The sequence below is a fragment of the Tinamus guttatus genome, unplaced genomic scaffold (assembly GCF_059628265.1).
Source record: "Tinamus guttatus ecotype Peru unplaced genomic scaffold, ASM5962826v1 Tinamus_guttatus_pri_ptg000150l, whole genome shotgun sequence".
Classification (NCBI taxonomy): Eukaryota; Metazoa; Chordata; class Aves; order Tinamiformes; family Tinamidae; genus Tinamus; species Tinamus guttatus.
This window is the reverse complement of record NW_028288684.1, coordinates 854477-873031: the sequence shown is the minus strand read 5'-3', so window position 1 is coordinate 873031 and position 18555 is coordinate 854477. Positions and strand designations below refer to the sequence as shown.

The 18555-nt window shown below is 39.2% G+C and overlaps 1 protein-coding gene across 1 annotated transcript in view; it reads right to left on the bottom strand.

The window, feature by feature from the left end:
* RNASEH2B (ribonuclease H2 subunit B) overlaps nucleotides 1-18555 on the bottom strand; it is a 38744-nt gene that overhangs the window by 8007 nt on the left and 12182 nt on the right. The window contains exons 2-7 of the mRNA XM_088522303.1: nucleotides 17111-17182; nucleotides 14052-14159; nucleotides 11791-11867; nucleotides 9140-9257; nucleotides 3846-3910; nucleotides 2949-3054 (exon numbers count right to left, since the gene is read on the bottom strand). Of these exons, the coding sequence (XP_088378429.1) occupies nucleotides 2949-3054; nucleotides 3846-3910; nucleotides 9140-9257; nucleotides 11791-11867; nucleotides 14052-14159; nucleotides 17111-17182 (546 nt within the window). The remainder of the gene's footprint in view (nucleotides 1-2948; nucleotides 3055-3845; nucleotides 3911-9139; nucleotides 9258-11790; nucleotides 11868-14051; nucleotides 14160-17110; nucleotides 17183-18555) is intronic.

Sequence of the window (18555 nt, the reverse complement as noted above, 5' to 3'; positions counted from 1 at the left end):
GAAGAAGAATATTCACGTTACATAGTCATGCTGCATGTGTCCATAAATCATAAGGTTCAGCTAATAGTAAGGGACTTCTAATGGATACACTGTGATGCTTCTCTGTGTTGAGCAGTTTATGTTATATGACACTTGTCAGTTTATTTAAAAAGTGAAGACTTACTACACTCACTTTGTCAACACATGTTATTAATCTCTGTTGTATGTACTTTACAAAAGCTGTTCACTTTGGGAGAATAGTAGATATCATGTATTTTTCCGAAGAAATTAAATTTTAAAAACCTGCAGAAGTAAAAAGCTGACTCAACAGAACACGCAATCATTAATTTTAAAGCATCTGGATCTTACAATTATTTGGCAAGGGCTTTAGTACTAAAGTACATTTTCTGGCTTCAACTGAAAACAATTAGATGAGACAATGAGTCTATTTCAAAGTCTTGTAGTTAATTTCAGTACTTTATGGAAAATGCCAAGGCCTATCTAAACATCACTGGCAAGACAGGATAATTATCTGTGGAAATATGAACTACTAGAAACTGTTTTCAGTATAGGGCACTCATGCGATAAGTGTTCTTTTTTTTTCCTCTCTGAAAGAGGGGAAGAAAAAGTGACCCTTTTACAACATAAAGTCCTGAAACATACTTTCTGGTACCGTTCTACACAAGCACTTACTAATCATGGCTGGATTTTTTAAAGTTGCAGTTTTGGGGGCTGCCTGCAAGTAACGTTACTCATATACAAGAAGTATTTGCCAGACAGACACTGAGCTAAAATCTCACCTCTGAATTCCATTCCGTTCCAACAGCTCTAGCTGTTCATACTCCTACATGCTCCGCAAGTTCAGAAGAACATGGTAAACTGATCTCAGAGCAGTAAAGAACTATTTCTTCTATGTCAGAGATAATTTCTTCTGTTTTTCTCTAAGAAGCCCAATGTAAGTTGGCACTGAAAGCCAGTGAAAGCATTAATAAACTGAATTGATGAACTCTCACCCCAGGTAGACTGGCATCAAATTCAGCATCCCCTATCTGCTCTGCTTCTCCCTCCACTGCCTACATTCATCAACTATTTGTCACTCCCAAAGTCCACTTTAAAGGCAGGAGAGAATGAGAAATGATTCCAAACCAAGACAAATTCACCTCAGCACTTACTGTGTCCAATATATCTCTTAAGAAAAATATTCTCATCATCACACACTTTATGATACTGAATGGTGATGCCAAGTCAACTAAAGTTTTAATTCAAACACAAAATCTATTTACTTTGTCCTTTTTTTTTTTCTCCTTTTTCCTTCTTGCCATGAAGCAATCTTCACTGACTTCCCTTATGCATTTTAAAATATCACTGTTTGCCTTCCAAGGACTTTACACCCTCATCCCAGCCTTGCTTCAATATTAACCTTCTGTCAAGCACAAGGAATATTTGCACTCCTCCCTTCTTTGTCTTCCCAGTGAAACACTCCAGTCCCGAATACCAAACCTTCTCTTCTTCCCCCTTGGCACTCATTATCTCCTCCCAAGTTTTTGTCCTACTATATCTACAGTTACTACCTATAAATACCCACACATTTACAGGGCGTTGAAATTTCATAAAAACCATCTGCAAGAAATTCTGAACAGAATTAAATTGTACTGTCATGGTAATGAAAGGACCAGACAAGAAAATTAGGTTTATTAAAAATAAGTGTGGGTAAGATCCATTTGACTTCTTGTCATTCACCTTGCTATAAGCAGTGGGACTGCCTCCAAAAATCAGCCCCCTATATTCCCCAGGTCAGGGCTTTTCTTTCTATTCTAAAACTTCTTAAGAAGACAAATATATATGGTAGCATAAGCAAGGGAGAAGGCAGGAAAAAAACACTGCAGTTTAGCTATTTAATTACAAATTTCAGAGATAAATATTTAAGTACAATCAAGATAGTCACCGTCAGGACAGGTCATTTTCCCCCTCTATAAAGAGGGGTTTGAGAAAAGGATAAAAAGCTACTGTAAAGATAAAGACACTTACAAGTTTTGCAGCTTTGCCTGTTTTCAAAAGCGATATATTATAATCTCAACTCTATAAAACTGTCTAGCTGCCTCTTAAATCTCATTTATGTTGTTTCCTTTGATATCATTACTTGGTAACTCATTTTCCACTTTGTCAGCAAGTTGCTTTGTTTCTTACTTTTCAGTTGCAGCCGCACTTCTCTGCATGTCTTAGTAATCAGAAATAATTTGCCTTTGCTCATCTTGTTCTAAACTGTCGTAATTTTCATAACATGTCGCAGTATTTTCTTAGTAGAGTCCATTTGCAGTTAAATTCTTTTAGCTAACGTCATAACCCAGAGACATTCAGGATATTTTTCCCCCAGGAAAAAGGTGACTAGAAGTATACAGGATTACTTTAGACTTTTTGGTACCAGCACTATCACTTTCAGGGAAACTTAATATATACATAATTATGCATTTTATCCTTAACAAGTAAACTCCTGCGTAATTCTATAAATTTGTCATATAAAATCATCGTATTTGGGCCATAAGCACGCAGTCTATAATTTCCTAATTTTTCTTTTCTTTGTGGAATGCATGCTAATAGTAATGTTTGTTCTAATACAGTCACACTTACTGTGTAAATATTTATCTGTGTTATATGCATGTGCCATACCTTCCAAAACCGTCTCAGTTCAGCAAAGCACTTCTGCATATACTTTGCTAGCAACATATATCCCTTCCCTGAACTAAGGAGAAGCTAAAAAACCCCAGCAAAGATGCAGTGTTAATTACAGCTTTAGCTGACAAAGATGTCAAAGAACTCAGGGCACACAGCCACAATATGCGGGGCTTCTTCTGTGCAAGGAATATCTTTACAGCAAAGGCCACTTGCAGTAAGCTTTAGGTTCTAAATCTCATTTAATCTCAAGGTATGCTATTCAAAGTGCAATTCATTACAATGCCTAGTTTTCTTACCTTCCTCAGAATCCGGGTTTGGGTTACCGCTGATAAATGTAGCTGACTGTACCCTTTGACCCACAGTTATATTGTTGCTTTTAAGTGCTTTCACTGTTTGATTGACCTATAGGAAACCACAGAAGGAAACGTCTGTATCAGTGTTGTTATGCACATGTTAATGCAGTGACAAAGCTCTTGTAATTTTGTTTCAAGCACATAAAACACTCAAGTTATGGACTGTGGTGAAATTTAATATACATTTGTAATGACTAGCATATGACTTCAAAAACCCCCAAGAAACCAGCATGTCTTTGAACGTGCTGCCTTGGCAACACAGCACCAGTTGTGCAGCCCCCTGGGATGAGTGGAGAGATTCGGGGGCCATAGCCATGATCACCCAGGTGAGAGATTCACCTGCGAGGAGGGCAGGGGCTTCTCTTGGGAATGCTCGTGTTCAGGTGGGTCACCAAGGTGGTCCTGAGGACAACCTGAGCTTCGGGACACTCAATGGCACCGCTCTACTGGATCTGACCACAAACTACCGGCAGAACAAGGGGTTGTCAACAAGGCAAACAGTTGCCTGTTCAAATACAAATACTAAAGTTTTCGTTGCAAAAGAAGATATCTCAATGCCTCAGTTTGATTCTTATTATTTGTCCCTTATCACAGCTATGACGTATTCCTATAAGTCCATAAAAGGCAATATATTAAATTCATCTCCTTTATGTCAAAGCACAGACTGCACCAGGATTCACATTCCCAAGCTCAACAGCTTTAATGCAGTGTCTGTCCATGGATGGGGCCTGGACCTTGACCTGAGACATGCTACGTGACTCATATACAGCATGGACAACTTAATAAGCATTTTCATTTTGAACAAAAAGCTAATTTTAAAGCAAAAGAAAATCACAATACCTTTTTCTTTAACCACTTCAATGTCTTCTCTTGACTGTATCTGTGAAATTTCTGACTGCCAATCTCTGAGATAAAACAAATAGAAGGAAGAAAAGTAATAAGTGGGTTATTTTGCATTTTCAATGCATTTAAAACCTTGTAAGATGCAAATATAGCATGGAAGTTAAATTGTGGCTGGCACCTGTTTGATATCAGGGTAATAAGTTTCAAAAATATTGTGACTGAGACTGAGCTGATATTCACAAGTTAGAACAACTTAAAAATTCTCTTACTAAGCTCTAATCCATCGAAGTACATACTTTTTATATACAAATGCAATCCTAGGCTGCATAAAGACTCTTCTCAAGATTTTGTCGTTTGTCAGACCTTGCTGCCTTGTATCACCAGACTGGTCATTTTAGCTATCCAGTTTGTTGCATAAAAGGCTGAGTCCATGACTGCTTAAAAATAATAAAAAGAAACAAAATAAAAGTCTTAAATCTTTACTTTATGAATTCCAGGCCCTTGGTAATGGGGCCAAGACAGAGATGGTTAGTGAAGATAAACCACCTGCCCTTTCAATAATCCCCTTTCCTATCAACTCCCCCAACTCACTTCACAGGGTGACTACAGCAAAGCATTCACTTCCAACCTCCTTTACATGGTTTAATAAAATGTCAGAAGAAAACCCAGAATTCAAAATAGTGAAACACATTCCTTGTGGGAGGAAGTAGAGGATTCATTTATGATTTATTGAGCAACGTAAATTAATGTGATGATATAAGAATTTCAGAAAGTGTTTCCCCTGTGATAACCAGGGTACCACAAACATTGGCTGTTCACATGTGATCAGTTATTTGGAGGTATGTGAGCTCAGGATGCTGAGGCAAAGGAGAAAAAAAATACAAAGGCTCATAGAAAATTCATGATAAAAATATTAAGTATGAATTCATAGACTGCTACATTTTGGAAATGGAATGGAATGTTAATAAGACTACCTAGGAGATTTTAGAGCCCACTGTGATTCAATCTTGTTCTTCAAACAGGTATTTCAGTAAGTTTTAATCTCTTGTACACTATTCCCATAAATACCTACATCTGTTTCACGTCATTTACTGATCCAATTTCATATTCCAGCACTGGGTTCACAAAGTTTCTTTCTTTTGCAAACAATCAACAACACATTATTTATGATTCCTTCAGCATTTCCTTCTTTGGGTTTTATTTTGGCTCTTTCAAATTGCATACAAATATCTAACTATTATGCACTCTTTGTGTACGCATGACAGGGGGAATGAAGAGGCTGGGAAAGGCTGCACACAAGATAAAGTTCAAATCCATCTCAATGGTTGTAGGAGAGTAAAAAGCAAAAATTCTTCAGAGCAAAAAAAGGAAAAAAAATATTAATAAACTTTGCTTCATGAAGCTGATGAGTTGCAGGTAAAGTAATTAGCTGTGACACAGCTGGCTGCAGCCACAGTTCTGAAAGAAACGCAGCAGAGAAAACGGGGGAGAGACTCTGGATACGTGAACCTGCTTCTCAAAGAGCTAATGCTGTCCAAGAACAGTGAGTACGATTCACGGATTCCTCCCTTATCTGAGAAAGTTCGAGAAAGGGACATCCTCCTGCCACCATCCCCCAGGCCGTGCTGAAAAGCAGCTCTAGTCCAGATTCCCAGGCAGACTCCCCCACAACGGCATGATTCAGAGTGACTCGGTTAGGGAAAGGAAATGCAGAACTGTGAAGCCATTTTCATTAAAACATGTGAAAAATAATTACACCAAACCCTTCGGAGATCACTTTGTTTGAAAATATTTTGTGTGCTTGACAGTTTTGACTATTAAACTCTAGAAACTGACAATATTTGAGACCTCTGAAGAATTAAAGTGAGTTATGAAAGTCACAAACTGCTGACAAAAGGATTCAATATTGGAACGTGGATTTAACATGTGATGCACATTTGATATTGGTGAGAGTTAGCGACTATGTTTGATAATACAAGTATATATTGGAAAGCCTTTTGTTCCCTAATGTGTCTGGTGCCTATAAAACTGGTCTGAGACATCTGGAAAGATTGGGTTTGAGAAATACAGATGGAATATAAGTGGTTCTACAATTAAATAATATGTTCAGCGATCGGGTAATCGCTATGTAGACTTGAAAGTTTCCCTGATGTATTGTTTAGCAAACTGCCTAAAGCACATTTTAACATCCATTTTCTCAGTGTTTTCCATAACCCAGAAACTCATATGGCCCCTTTTTTCCTACCTTCTGGGAATACAAGCTTGGCAATATTACTTAGTTATTCTAATCAGGTAAGTTTTCTTGGCTCTTCATGTTAATCACATCAGACAAGATCATAGCACAATTTTTGCCTTGCAAAATGAAACAAAGAATAACACTCTCGAACCGGAGTTCATAACCCTTTTCTTAAACCTTCTCCGTTCTACTCACTACCCTGAATTTGAATTTATTAGCAAACAACCTGCTTCACCCAGCTTTAGCCAGCTGGAACACACCCTTTCCCCAACTACTACCGCAGGTAGATGGGAATTTTATCCAGCAAAATGAATTTTCAAGATTCTTCAACACAGAGGTCAGAGAAGGTGGACTTTCTGCTGATCTACTAAGTGTAAACTCTTGAGTGCTCTAGGGCAAGCATTTGTTATACAGATGTCAAATGTCCTGAGATTAAATTAAGAGTTAGGTAATTATGTTGTTAGGTTCTGCCAAACAGATCAGAGCTGCGGAAGACCCAGCCCAACAGACACTGCTTGCCCTGGAACTGCAAGCCTTAAACAAACTTACAAGACAGACAACAGGTCATACAGCTAGAAAAGTGCAAGTATTCTTGAAAAAGTGGATATTTTTTACAGGTAACAACAGACAAGAGAATATCAGAGGGATGTTGATTGAACAGAAGGGTGATTTATGCACGATAGCCAAGTTTCAACAAGGTTGCTGCGTAACAATAATCCTGGTGTTTTAAAATATTTGAAAAAAAAATCTAAAGAACAAGATACATTTCTGGTACTTCATCCCAAACCAAACCCAAGCAAGACAAAAAATACCAGGTACATGTTCAGGAGCATTGAGGAACATTGTATACAGACAGAGTTTATAAGTGTGTATAATATTAATGTCAATAGCACTTTTTATATTACACCTCAAAACAAAGAACAGGAAGTAAAAATAATTTATTGAATGGTTAGTATCAGTGGTCGAAATGACAACCCAGGCTTATAAGTGTTTTTAAAAACAACAAGCAAAAAATAAAATCAAGAGGCGAGGCATTTGCAGTTGTCTAGCGGAGTGCACTTTTACAGGATGCTCTGGTGGATTACAGCTGCCAATGTGATATCCAGAATGGATACAGAAGTTAGAACAGGATGCAAGACCTTCTCTATGGCAAAGACTGCTATTTAAAACATTTTTCCTTTGGTATCAAGAGGAAAATTTAAACATTGCCCAAAGACAGGCCCCTTGTTCATAGGAAATGCCCCTCCAGAAGGAAATTTCTGGCCTTGCCCTGTTTGAGCTCCTCAACTCAACAGGAAGGTTTTTCACCTTCTCAGGTTGGTGAGCACAACATTAGTAGCCCAGCCCCAACCCTTAGCTCCTTAGGTAATATCAGACAAGTTGCAGGGACAGCAATTGCCTACAACTTTACTATTCATTTCTAATGGAAACATTTAGCACTTTACAGGAAGGCAAAAGCAGAAAGAGGCTACAGATGCATCTCAGATAAACCTTCTCAAAAGTCATAAATAAGTCATGTTAAGAAAAGGGTTGCTTCCTCCCAGTGATACTGACCACAACTTAATGCTTTCTGAAGATCCTTTGGAAATCCCGGCATAGCCCAGCAGCACACCATGCCAGCTAACCCAGCCCCAGCAAAATATAATAACTGTTTTGCTGCACAAATGTCCTACTCAGCTTTAAATATAAACATAAACATGATCATTAATACGGGAACATGTTCTATTCTGTTTCACATTACCCCATATGAACCACTTAATACAGGAAAAGAATAAATGCATGCATCTAAATCCTTCAGGGAAAACTCACATCTCTCCATGTTAACGTTTTATGCAGCAATAAACGGTCTTTTACTTCTTATCAGGGTGTTTGTTCTTCCAACAGCCTGACTCAGTCACTTTCCAGTTAGCTGTAGGAGAACACCTAAGCATTTCTTCTCGTAGATAGCAGTGACAAGGGCTGAGCACTTTGTGAATGCAAATCCCTAACATCTCTGGCTTCTAGTCTGTTCACCTCAACCCCTTACAGCAGCCCTACAAATGAAAGGGTCAGAGAGTTGTCTTGTTTTCACTTGGTGGTAGAGGAGTAAAAGGAAACGCCACAGAGATTCCATGTTCTCAGACTCCTGTACCCCTTCCTGTACAGCTAGATTTCCATTCACTATTGGGAAGCCGGTACAAGACAGACAATGCTCTATAAAAACTGAAGTCTTCCATCTTATACAGGTCTGCCAAGCTGCAAAAACCACGTAACGCTCTTTTCTCTTCCCTAAAGGTCATACATACATTGTGCTCAAATAACATAAAAAACTCTACAGCAAAGGGAACTCTGGACAAAGGTTGAGGGCAAAAAGTATAGAATTGATACCTAACTACCTTCTTACACCTAGGTTCTTTCATACACATTTATATATCCCAAGCAAGGTTCTTATTTTAAGAAAACTAAGTCCTTGAACACATACCAAATTACACAATGCTGAATTATGTCCACAATGCTGAATTATGCTAAGCTAGAAAACTGCTTGCCTTTCTCAGCAGCATATTCACCCTTCTCTTCACTTCTTCCTCATTAGATCATCCTATCCTAAAGAAAGAATTCACAGTGGTGCAACTTTCAGCACAAGGCAAGGAAAATTCACAGCATATACATTAAGGCCTAAGAAGTCAACTCTGGCCAGTTTATCATTTTTATACCACACCATGCAACGGGACTGCAGAACTAATTTAGAGCTACAGCAGATAATCTGAGATTCACGTATCTCATTTACAATGAACAGGTTTAAGCAAAAGCTTCTGTTTTTACAGTACTGTTCCATCCTGAAAAATGGCGCTGTGTACATGACAACAGCAGGAGATTCACCCCACCTAACCATAGCAGTGGTTGCTCTGCCCATAATCATCTGAGGGAAAGATACCCTTCAAATGATGATCCTTCCGAATCTGAGAAAGCTGATTAAGATAGATGAATTAACCATCTTCCAGAAGTACTTCTTCTCCACCAGGAGTTAGTGGAACTAATAAACTCATTTTTTTCCTTTTTATTTTTATTTTTTTACCTTTTTCTTCTGTTACATGATGTATGTACTGTTTAACATCTGTACACTTCAGCAACCATGAGCAGTAGGGATACTCAGAGTCTAGCACAACTTGATCCAGAGGCTGAAACTTTCCATTCTGAAAAAAAAAAAAAAACATCAAAAGGATTCTAAAAGCATTATCATAAATAACAACAGACTAAGACTAAGCTAAGACTATGGCTGTTAAGCCATATGTATATAAATATATATGTGTGTGTGCATATAGATGTATGCAGTAGTCATAGCTTTAAAGTAAAGTATTTAGAGAAGGTCATATTTCAAATGGTACCACATGACACATTCAGAAAATGATTACAAAGCAACTATAAATATTTATTTCAAACCAGTAAATACCTGTAAAATGCTGAACTCTCCAATTAATGCACTTAAAAGCTCAAATTTAAAACAATATGTGGAAAAACTAATGTGAAGCACAGGGGATTTTTTTGGAAGATGACAGAAGACACAGTAGTTGGCGTGTGCCAATAGTGTTTTAGACCAAAACCTGCTGGATTAAACCCAGCATTATAACTTCCATGCAAATCTTGCTTTTCCCTCCATAAAGATAAATCTCAAAGCAGAAGGGCACCTTCTGGAACACAGTATTAACCTTTCACCTCTGCAAAGTCAATTCCAGTTTGGCCAGAGTATGGATATAAAGTGATTCTGGCAGAACCTAAATAGTCCCATACATGACAGAACCATCAAACAAATCCTGCTGTTGCCAAATAATGCATAATCATTGAGGACCGTTTGGCACCACGAGCAGCCCTCCTCTTGCAAAGACCCTTTAGCTCATCAGTAGAGACCCAGTGAGCTCTCCATTCTGACAGAGCACCCGGCTTCAGCGAGCCAAGGGTGAAACCACTACGCCGATGAGCATGAAAAAAACCACGTGGGTAAATTGCTTTCATCATTAATCAATCCTTCTACTAGACAGTCAGAGGCCTAATAAAAACAACCATTCACAGTTAAATCAGGTAAAAAGCAAAACAAAAAGGATTTTATCTTTTTCCTGAGGAAGAAGAAAAGACAAAATTAGAGAGGCAAAAGGACGGTTGTAAGAGGCAGCAGTAAAGCTGTAATCAACTCTTGTAACCTGTGGAAAACTTACCTGCACTTGTGTCCTGAGGCAATGCAGCCAACGCTCACGCTGTGCACAGAGCATAAGCCAAGAAAGCCTGCGGGACAGAAGCTGGCTCTGCACAGGGACAAGCAGGCAACATTTCTACTGGCGACTTCCTTTTACTGCAGAACATGATACTTTGTGCACAGCACTGCAGGAAACTGTTTGTCCTGGTTTGGTACCCAGAGCAGCTCTGTGCCCTTATCTGGCACTATGCCTGGCCTTACATGCTCTAGGTGTCCCTGCTTGAGCAGGGGGCTGAGACTAGAGGTCCCTTCCAACCTCAACCAGTCTGTGATTCTGTGAAAACCCTTCCAGAACCTGGTACTTAGGAAGCAATGAGCCACACAAGACTCTTTCCAGGCACAGAAAGAGCAGCAACGCTCTTCCTTGTCCTTCCTTAGTGTTCCTCAGCACTCTATCTTAGAGACAGAGGGGATTTACTATTTCCATAACTTAAGTTTGGTAGAATATAGTATGCAGAGAAACAGCTAAACTACCGCTATGAAATTACTTCTCATGGGCCACTCTGAATAGAGCACAGAAATACAGAACACATTTGCATACCCTATGTCATAAAAAGATTTAAAATAATTATAGAGCAATAGATTACTATTACAAGTCTGTAACAGGACTCTATTTGTCCAGCATATAAAAAATATTTTCCTGCATTCTCTACTTGCAACTGAAAGCAGAAAATAGCAAGCAACCTTATAAGAAATGTTCTTAGAAAAAAAAGCTCTTAGGATGCATAAAGTGAAACTACTGCCTTCATCAAATAGGAAACAAGGATCGACATTGACATTTTCTTTTATGCCCTTTTGTTCAAAGGCAGAAGATTATAATCAGTAAATCAAAAGCATTGCCTATGACTTTTGAGATACTTCTTAAATTTACATGAGGTTTTGCAACATTCATGATAAAGCAACTTATCAATTATCTATCTTCTGGATACTTGATCATTGCTTTGGCATTCCGTGATAAATGATCTCTACAAATACGGTTTCTAAAAAGGCAACTTTTCCTTCGAGGATCAATCTGCCACAGAAATGTTACTTCTTCCTTCCCCATAACATCCAAATCTTTCTTTTGGTACCCAGAGCATCCTTTCTTTCTCTCTTCCCCAAAATGAATCATCTACTGAGGCAGCAGAAGTAGCAGCAGTTTTGGGTTTTCCTTTTTGATCACATCTGATCACTTTAAATCCAATATTCTGTTGGATAGGCTCTCACAAAAGGACAAAAGAGACATCCTTCTCTTACAGGGAGGATTAATATTTGTTCAGACTGTGAGGCGACTCCTTGCACATAATTTACTGATTAAGAAAAGTTGGTGGAAACAAAAATAACTCTGTGGTGGACCTCTGTTCTAAACACAAACTAAACTTCCCATAACACGAAGTACCTCTTTCCTCTTTATAAAACTAAATTACCTTCTGCAGAAAATGAAGTCAGAAATAACATTTTCACCTAAGAATTCCAGTGAAAAAATAAAGCATGCTTACCTCTTTGTATGCCTTTATAAGATAATAAAGTATCAGAAACAAGGGATCCATCGGTGTCACAAACAGTAGACGCCCATCTAAGTGAGACACGTAAAGGAACATTTAGCAGCATGAAGCACAAGTATTTTGTTTAATCTCTCTTTTTTTCTTTTTTTGAAAGGATGTTTCTCAGGGGTGTGGGTAGGAGGAATTTTTTAAACATAAAACATTTCAATATATCAAGAAAATAGAAGGGAAAAGAGTAATTGTGACTTGATATTAAAAATGCAGAGAGAGCTCAAATTGTCAGCTCTGCTGCGGGTTTTCTGGCTTCAAACATACTTACTCAGTTTTGCCTGGGCTATATTAAAAACTGCAAAATTAAAGCTGCCCTCTCTTGGCAGAACTGGGCATAACAGCCCCTTGCTTTGGGACATCCATCCTGCCCTGTATACTCCACCCCAAATACTGGGCAACCAATGCTGTTCTGGCAGAAGACATAATAGAAAAAATAATTCCGAGAGTTTGCTCAGTTAGAGCTGCCTCTGCCTGCTTTACAAAGGCAAGAGATATCATCTGCGAGTGCAGAATGTCCATGCGGTTTCACAACAGAACAAAACAAACTGAAATAGATCAGAAATTGCAGCTTTGTGTGTTCAAAACTGCAGACAGGAAAGGCCCTGGTCTCCCATTGAAACAGACACCTCTGCCCATACGGAGCTCAATGCAGGACAGTGGCTTAGCCTGGCTTTTCATATAAATGCACAAAATTGCAAATGATACAACATGAAGGAAGGGCACTAATGAGACCCAACAATTGATGACAAGTTGACATGAAACCAAAAGCAAAAACAGTGATGCTGACCCTCCCAAAGTGGGTCTAACGCCTAGTTTAAACAGAAGAACATATGGCACGGAGCGTGTGGGATGAGCTGATACACATGAGCACATACAAGCAAAATCAAGAGAGTCTAGGGCATTCGGGCTGAAGTTTTTCTCCAGCTGTGAGTTTGTGAACTCACTTATACTCGCATGTATGAAGTCCATGACCACAAGATGATATAGTCCCTGGACAAGGATCAGGCAAAGCATGTTCTCAAACTCAACTACACATCCATTCGCAAAGAAAGCACCCAAATTTCTTACTCACAAACCTGAAGGTTTTGCTAATAAAACTGGAAGAAAAAGGCACGAGCCCCTTTCCCAAAGCTCCTGCGTAAACGCTCTCCATGGCACCTCCAGTGCACAGACACACTGTAGGTTACAAAGCCTTCTGCCCTTCCTTGCAGGTATGTAGATCATTTGCTTTAACTGCAAACACGCAGCTTTAGCATTCTGTTCTTCCCCTGAGCATTTCTGAGATGCAACAGCCCTAACATTCAGGAACAATTTTTCCCCTGTATCTCTTAAAGAAAAGTTACGGTGATGACTCCTGAGGGCAACTATTTCCCAAGGCCAAAATAGAGGGAGAGGGAGAGTATAATGTGGTCATAATTGGGAGCAGAGAGCAGAGCCAGTCTCTTGGCTCACCCCCAGATGGAGCAAGGCAAAGCTCGCAGACATACCACTTGCATTGCTAAATGCACCTGCAAAGGACATTGAAAAGTTAACACACGCTTTGGGATATTGCCATTAAAGGAGGCACACCTCTGGTGGAGTTGATTTTATTTGTTATTATAAAAGGTCTTTTCTAGTCAACAAAAGGACAAAACAAATCAAGTTTTGCCTCCTGAATGAATACCTATCGCTTGCTCTATGTACCTAAACTCTGAAATGGCACCTTCAGACAACAGCCCCATCTTAAGATCCCAAAACTCACACAAGACACTAGAGTAGTCAAAAGCAAGGACACACATTGTAATGCTTGGAGCTCTAACATACTGCTCTGCTTACATGGCTCAGGCCATGCAGTCTCTTTTCTTTCCCCTAGAATAAAATATATTATACTTACATGAAGAATTTGCTGGTTTGATTGACAAGGCAAGCTAAGTACTTTATGGCATTTCAGTTTAAATTCAATTGAGTGACTCTTCCCCCCACCAAAAAAGACAAATGAACATCTGTCTAATTGACACTGCCAAAGGCAGCCTTTTAAAGGGAGACCACAAAGCCCCCAGCCTTGGTTAAGTCCAGATGGTAAATGAGTGTGTCAGAAGGTGGGGAAGTGATGCAACATGCCTCAACAAGTAGGAGAAACACCTGTAAATTTATTATAAGACAGGGAGAAAGTCTGAGCTTGAACATTAGTTACAGTTGGGGAAAGGATACGTTATATTGCTCACCTTGTTCAACCGTCTGACCTATAAACCAGGAATGATACTCCTCTTGAAAACATTTTACTTCAAACAGCTGCTGTGCACCACTATTGAATAAGTAAAGAGTTGCTTCCCCTGTTGAAAAGAAATCTGGTTTGTGTTTGTAAGCTTTCAGAAAAATCAAAAGAATACCCAATACGTCGGGAGAATGTGCCTTATACACACACACACAAAATCATACACGCATTCTACATAAACTCACTACAAAGAAAGCTCAGACAAAGAAAACTATTATATACAGATGTTCGTTTACCAGCTCTATAAACCAAACTGAATTTGAATCAATAAATAAGATGTGTGAATAGTGCATCTTACAACACAAAGCCTTTGATCCAAACCCAAATCAAAATCACACACGGAATTAGCTTTTGTCTGTACTAAAGGGGAGGTGGATAACAAGAAAACTTCTCCTCCCTTCCTCAGGCCAGTCTCGAGATACCAAACTCAGCAGTAGGGGAAACAAAATCCTCAAACCTTCAAGTGACAATTTGAAATAATTTTTGAATATCCACTGAAATGCACTGCAGATGTTTTAGTCTGGGGAGAAGAAAGTAGCTGAAAGAAGTTGCTTCAAAGTGTCCATCTGTGTCATTATTGGGGGTGGGGGGAGAAGCTTTGTTTTAGGCCACCTGTGTGGTATTTCACACGAGTTCTGGAGACAATGGAGATGCTGCAAACAGGATTGGCATTATCCATATCTAAAACAGGAAGACACCAGAACTACAGAAGACATCACTATAAATTGGCGTGTTAAGTCTGTTGGCTTGACTCATCTCCACTGAGAAAAATGAAGAAGATGGGGTAAGACGTGAGCAACTGCAACATGGCAGTCCTGCTCATAAAAGCAGCACTCACCTGCAGATCATGGGCTGGCTCAAAAAAAAGTCTCTGTGCAGGCCCCTGCAAGCTGATGTTGGCAGTGCTGCTTGCGGGCTCTGGAGACCCCAGATGCCGAGGAAGGCCAGATAAAAAAGGCAGACACCTCTCATCACAGGAAAGACTGATTATGCTTTTTCTCCCTCTTTATCCAAAAGGCTGTCCAGATGTTTAACCTCACCTAAGGGTACAGTTTCAATTCTCTGATCATCATTTTTCTTTTGGGGAGGGGAGGAGGAGTGAAGAGTAGATGGAAGGGAGAGCAGAGGTTTCCATCATTACCACGTGCTTCTCAATGGAGAGGCAACTCCATGGTCTCATCAGTGCTGGATGTCCAGCTGCTCCCCGAAGTGCTCACCGCACAATTTAAGACTCCCACCAGCGCGCACACTGGCCAAATGCAGTGGAGAGATGGGGAATGCTGGGAAAGGGAGCATCCCTACTAATTTTAGCTCCTGAATTTATTCTCTTATTTTAAAAGGTCAGCACAGGCTTCCCACCAGTGTCACTAGAGAGAAACTCCAGGGGCCAGAGGGCGAACCTAGGGCAGCTTTGCTCCCAACTTGACAGCTTCTGTTGGCTGCCCAACCCAAGCGGTGTGGGCTTGATTTCCCCTTCCTTTAGTTCAGCACTTTGCTGGTTCTTGTCTTACTTCTGAAGTGCAGGCTGAAACCCTACTCTGCCTTCTCTGTAAAGGATAGAAAAGGGTCCTTGTCCTTTTTTCCTGTCTATAAAAAGGACCATGAGTACTTTTGTTTAAGAAAGTATATAGCATGAATTCTATAGTGCTGAGTCCTTCAGTGGGTTATTATACCATATCTGGCATCAACAATTCATCTACTAAACCCAAATGTAAGGAAAAGACATTAAGAGGGTATTTTCAATCCTTCCATTTTTAAACCCTCTTCTTCTAATAGGCTACATAACTGAAGGTTTAGGCAAATCCATAAGTAAACTTCTGTAAATTCTAAAGGAACACACCCAGGCTTTTGGTCAAATCACTGCACTTCAGGTTTTCCCTAGAAACCTTTCCCAAGATCTCTGATTCTATGAACTAAACAGATCTTTTCCTCCACAGCAAAACACAAATTAATAGCAATGCTTTTGCAAACATAAATCACAAAACGAGTATAATACAGCAAGTAGAAAATACCTGTGGTCATATATTTTTCTGTAATTTCTGAACAATCTAAAAAAAGGTACCATGACAATAGATGATCTCATATTTTGCATCTAGTGTTTTAAATTATTAACCTCTTTCAAGAACAAGTAGAAATTAATATACTGTGATATTAAAAAGTATGCAAAGACTTCTGTTACAAACATAAGTGAATATGAACAGTGAATTTTAAAACAAAACATACAGCTTAATTCTATACAAAACAAATAAGCTTATGAAAAGAGATAATAACAAGAACCAGATAATAACACAAAATAGCATGAAAAAAACACAAACCAGATTTTTCAAACAAAATATGTTAAACCTAACCTAGGTTTACTGCAAGTTTTTGTTGCTGTATGTAATACTGCAATTACTACATCGCTTGACAAAAAGGGTAATCTGACTAAAGAAAGTGATTGTTTGTGGGATGGAGAGAGGGTCATTAAACTGCCAGCATTAGTTGGTCCTTCCAATGTGTTTCTAATTCAAAGTGTCTCATCATCTATTAATAAGAAAAGAGATATACTATCTGGACCAAGGAAAGAAGAAAATTAGATTTAAAAATAATAAAGACTCAGAAAGTTTGGTAACTATAATTGAGTCACCTTTTCCTAACTCTGATTATTTATTTTATAGCCCGAGTTGAATAGCTAAACCCTAAATTTGGATTTAAAAAAAAAGTGCCCAAGTTCAACTCCCTACACTGAAAATTCCCCCAAACTAATCAACTTAAAAACAAAACTCAAATTACACTTCTTTTTTTTTGTGCTGCCAATAATCCTGATGAATAAACAGTTCAACCAATTAAAATTATAAAAGAAATCCTAAATGTTTGCATAGTATTAACTATCTGGCAACACCAGCAATATCTTTGGCACACAGGACTTACACTATCATCATTATTTCAGCTTGCAAAACATGAATATTTTGGTGATGGAAGGAATCAGCCAGAACATTAACAGACCCATGTCACAATTCCCAAACTTGCCTGTGCTTGGATTGCGCAGTCTCGTAAACAGAGCTTCACTGTCAGGTGTGTTAGGGGGGTCAATAGCAGCCTCTGTTGGGGGAAGGAAAAAGTTATGAACTTGTAAATAAAGAAATATTTCATGTTCTGCTATGATTCTCCAAGACACTCAGAATTAGATTACACTTTCTGGAAACATACATATTTTTTGCTAAAAGCTATATAGGTAATGGCCAGATTCATCCAACCTGACCAAAGCATCTAAACTATGATTCCAGACACCTCTGATTGCCACAGGAGAGACATGTACCTGGGGATGACTTGAATTTTGAAAACAGCTCCTCCAAAAAGAGCCTCAGGTGATGGAGCTCTTAAGTTTGATATCTCAGTTAAGTGAGATTACTGGAGGTTTTTGCACTGATTAGTCTGAAAGATGATGAAAACACTTTGTAAATTAGCCTAAGCATAACATGTGGCACTTAGAAGTTAAAGAAGGTAGAATATTTGTAGGAGGAAACAGTGGTCCTTTAAAGCCTGGCTTTTAGGACGCAGCCTATGCAGCAATATATGGGTCAGAAATTATCTGAGTGGCTGTTATTTCGGTGAAAATAAACAAGCGTGTGTATCTGTTATGCATAATCCTGGAAAATAAAGAGTGGATCTAATTCTCTCTGCAGAAAAAGAAGCTGAGGGAGTACAGCATCTCTGGCTTAGGCCCCGACAGTTCTCTTTTCTATGTCTTGGAGGAAAAAAAAAAAAAAAAGTCAAACAAAAAGCAGAGACAGAAAAGTACTACTACTCCATGAAAATAGAAAGAAAAAAATTAACGGAAACAGCTCCCATAAGAATGTTGATTCAAACCCGAAAAAAAAAGATTCTATAAGGATCCCTAGTTAATTTTATTCCATCCAAGGGAGTATTTGTAGGGAAAGTCCAACTTATATTTATGAAAACAACTTCTCTCATCTGAATGAAGATCAACATGACAGCATCATCTTTCTTAGCCTGCGGACTGCCAGTTCTGTCCCACTTCCTCTCACAAAGGCATTCATCAGAGCAAGGAAAATTACTAAAGCATTTCACATACATAAGCAGCATCCAGCCCTGCAGAGAGAGAAAGAGCTGACAGGGACCAGGCCGTGGTCTGGCCACGGTGCCACTGCAGGGAGCAGAGGAGGAGCAGAAAACGTGGGCTGTACAAGGGGGGCTGTTGGAAGGAACACAAGTGCCACATCTTCCTCCTTTTCCTCCTAGTGTCATTTAGGAGGTTTGGTAGGATGGTGAGAACAACACGGGGTCTCTCTAAGGGCAACAGGGAAGCAGGAACCCTAAATACAACCAAGGACATAGTCCCCTCTGGCTGAAAGCCCTTTCCCAACCCAGAGAAACAGGAAAGGCGGACTTCTCAGCCTGCTCACTGGGACCTCAGGGTCAAAAAAGCCCCAAATAACCCTTGTCTTACACAT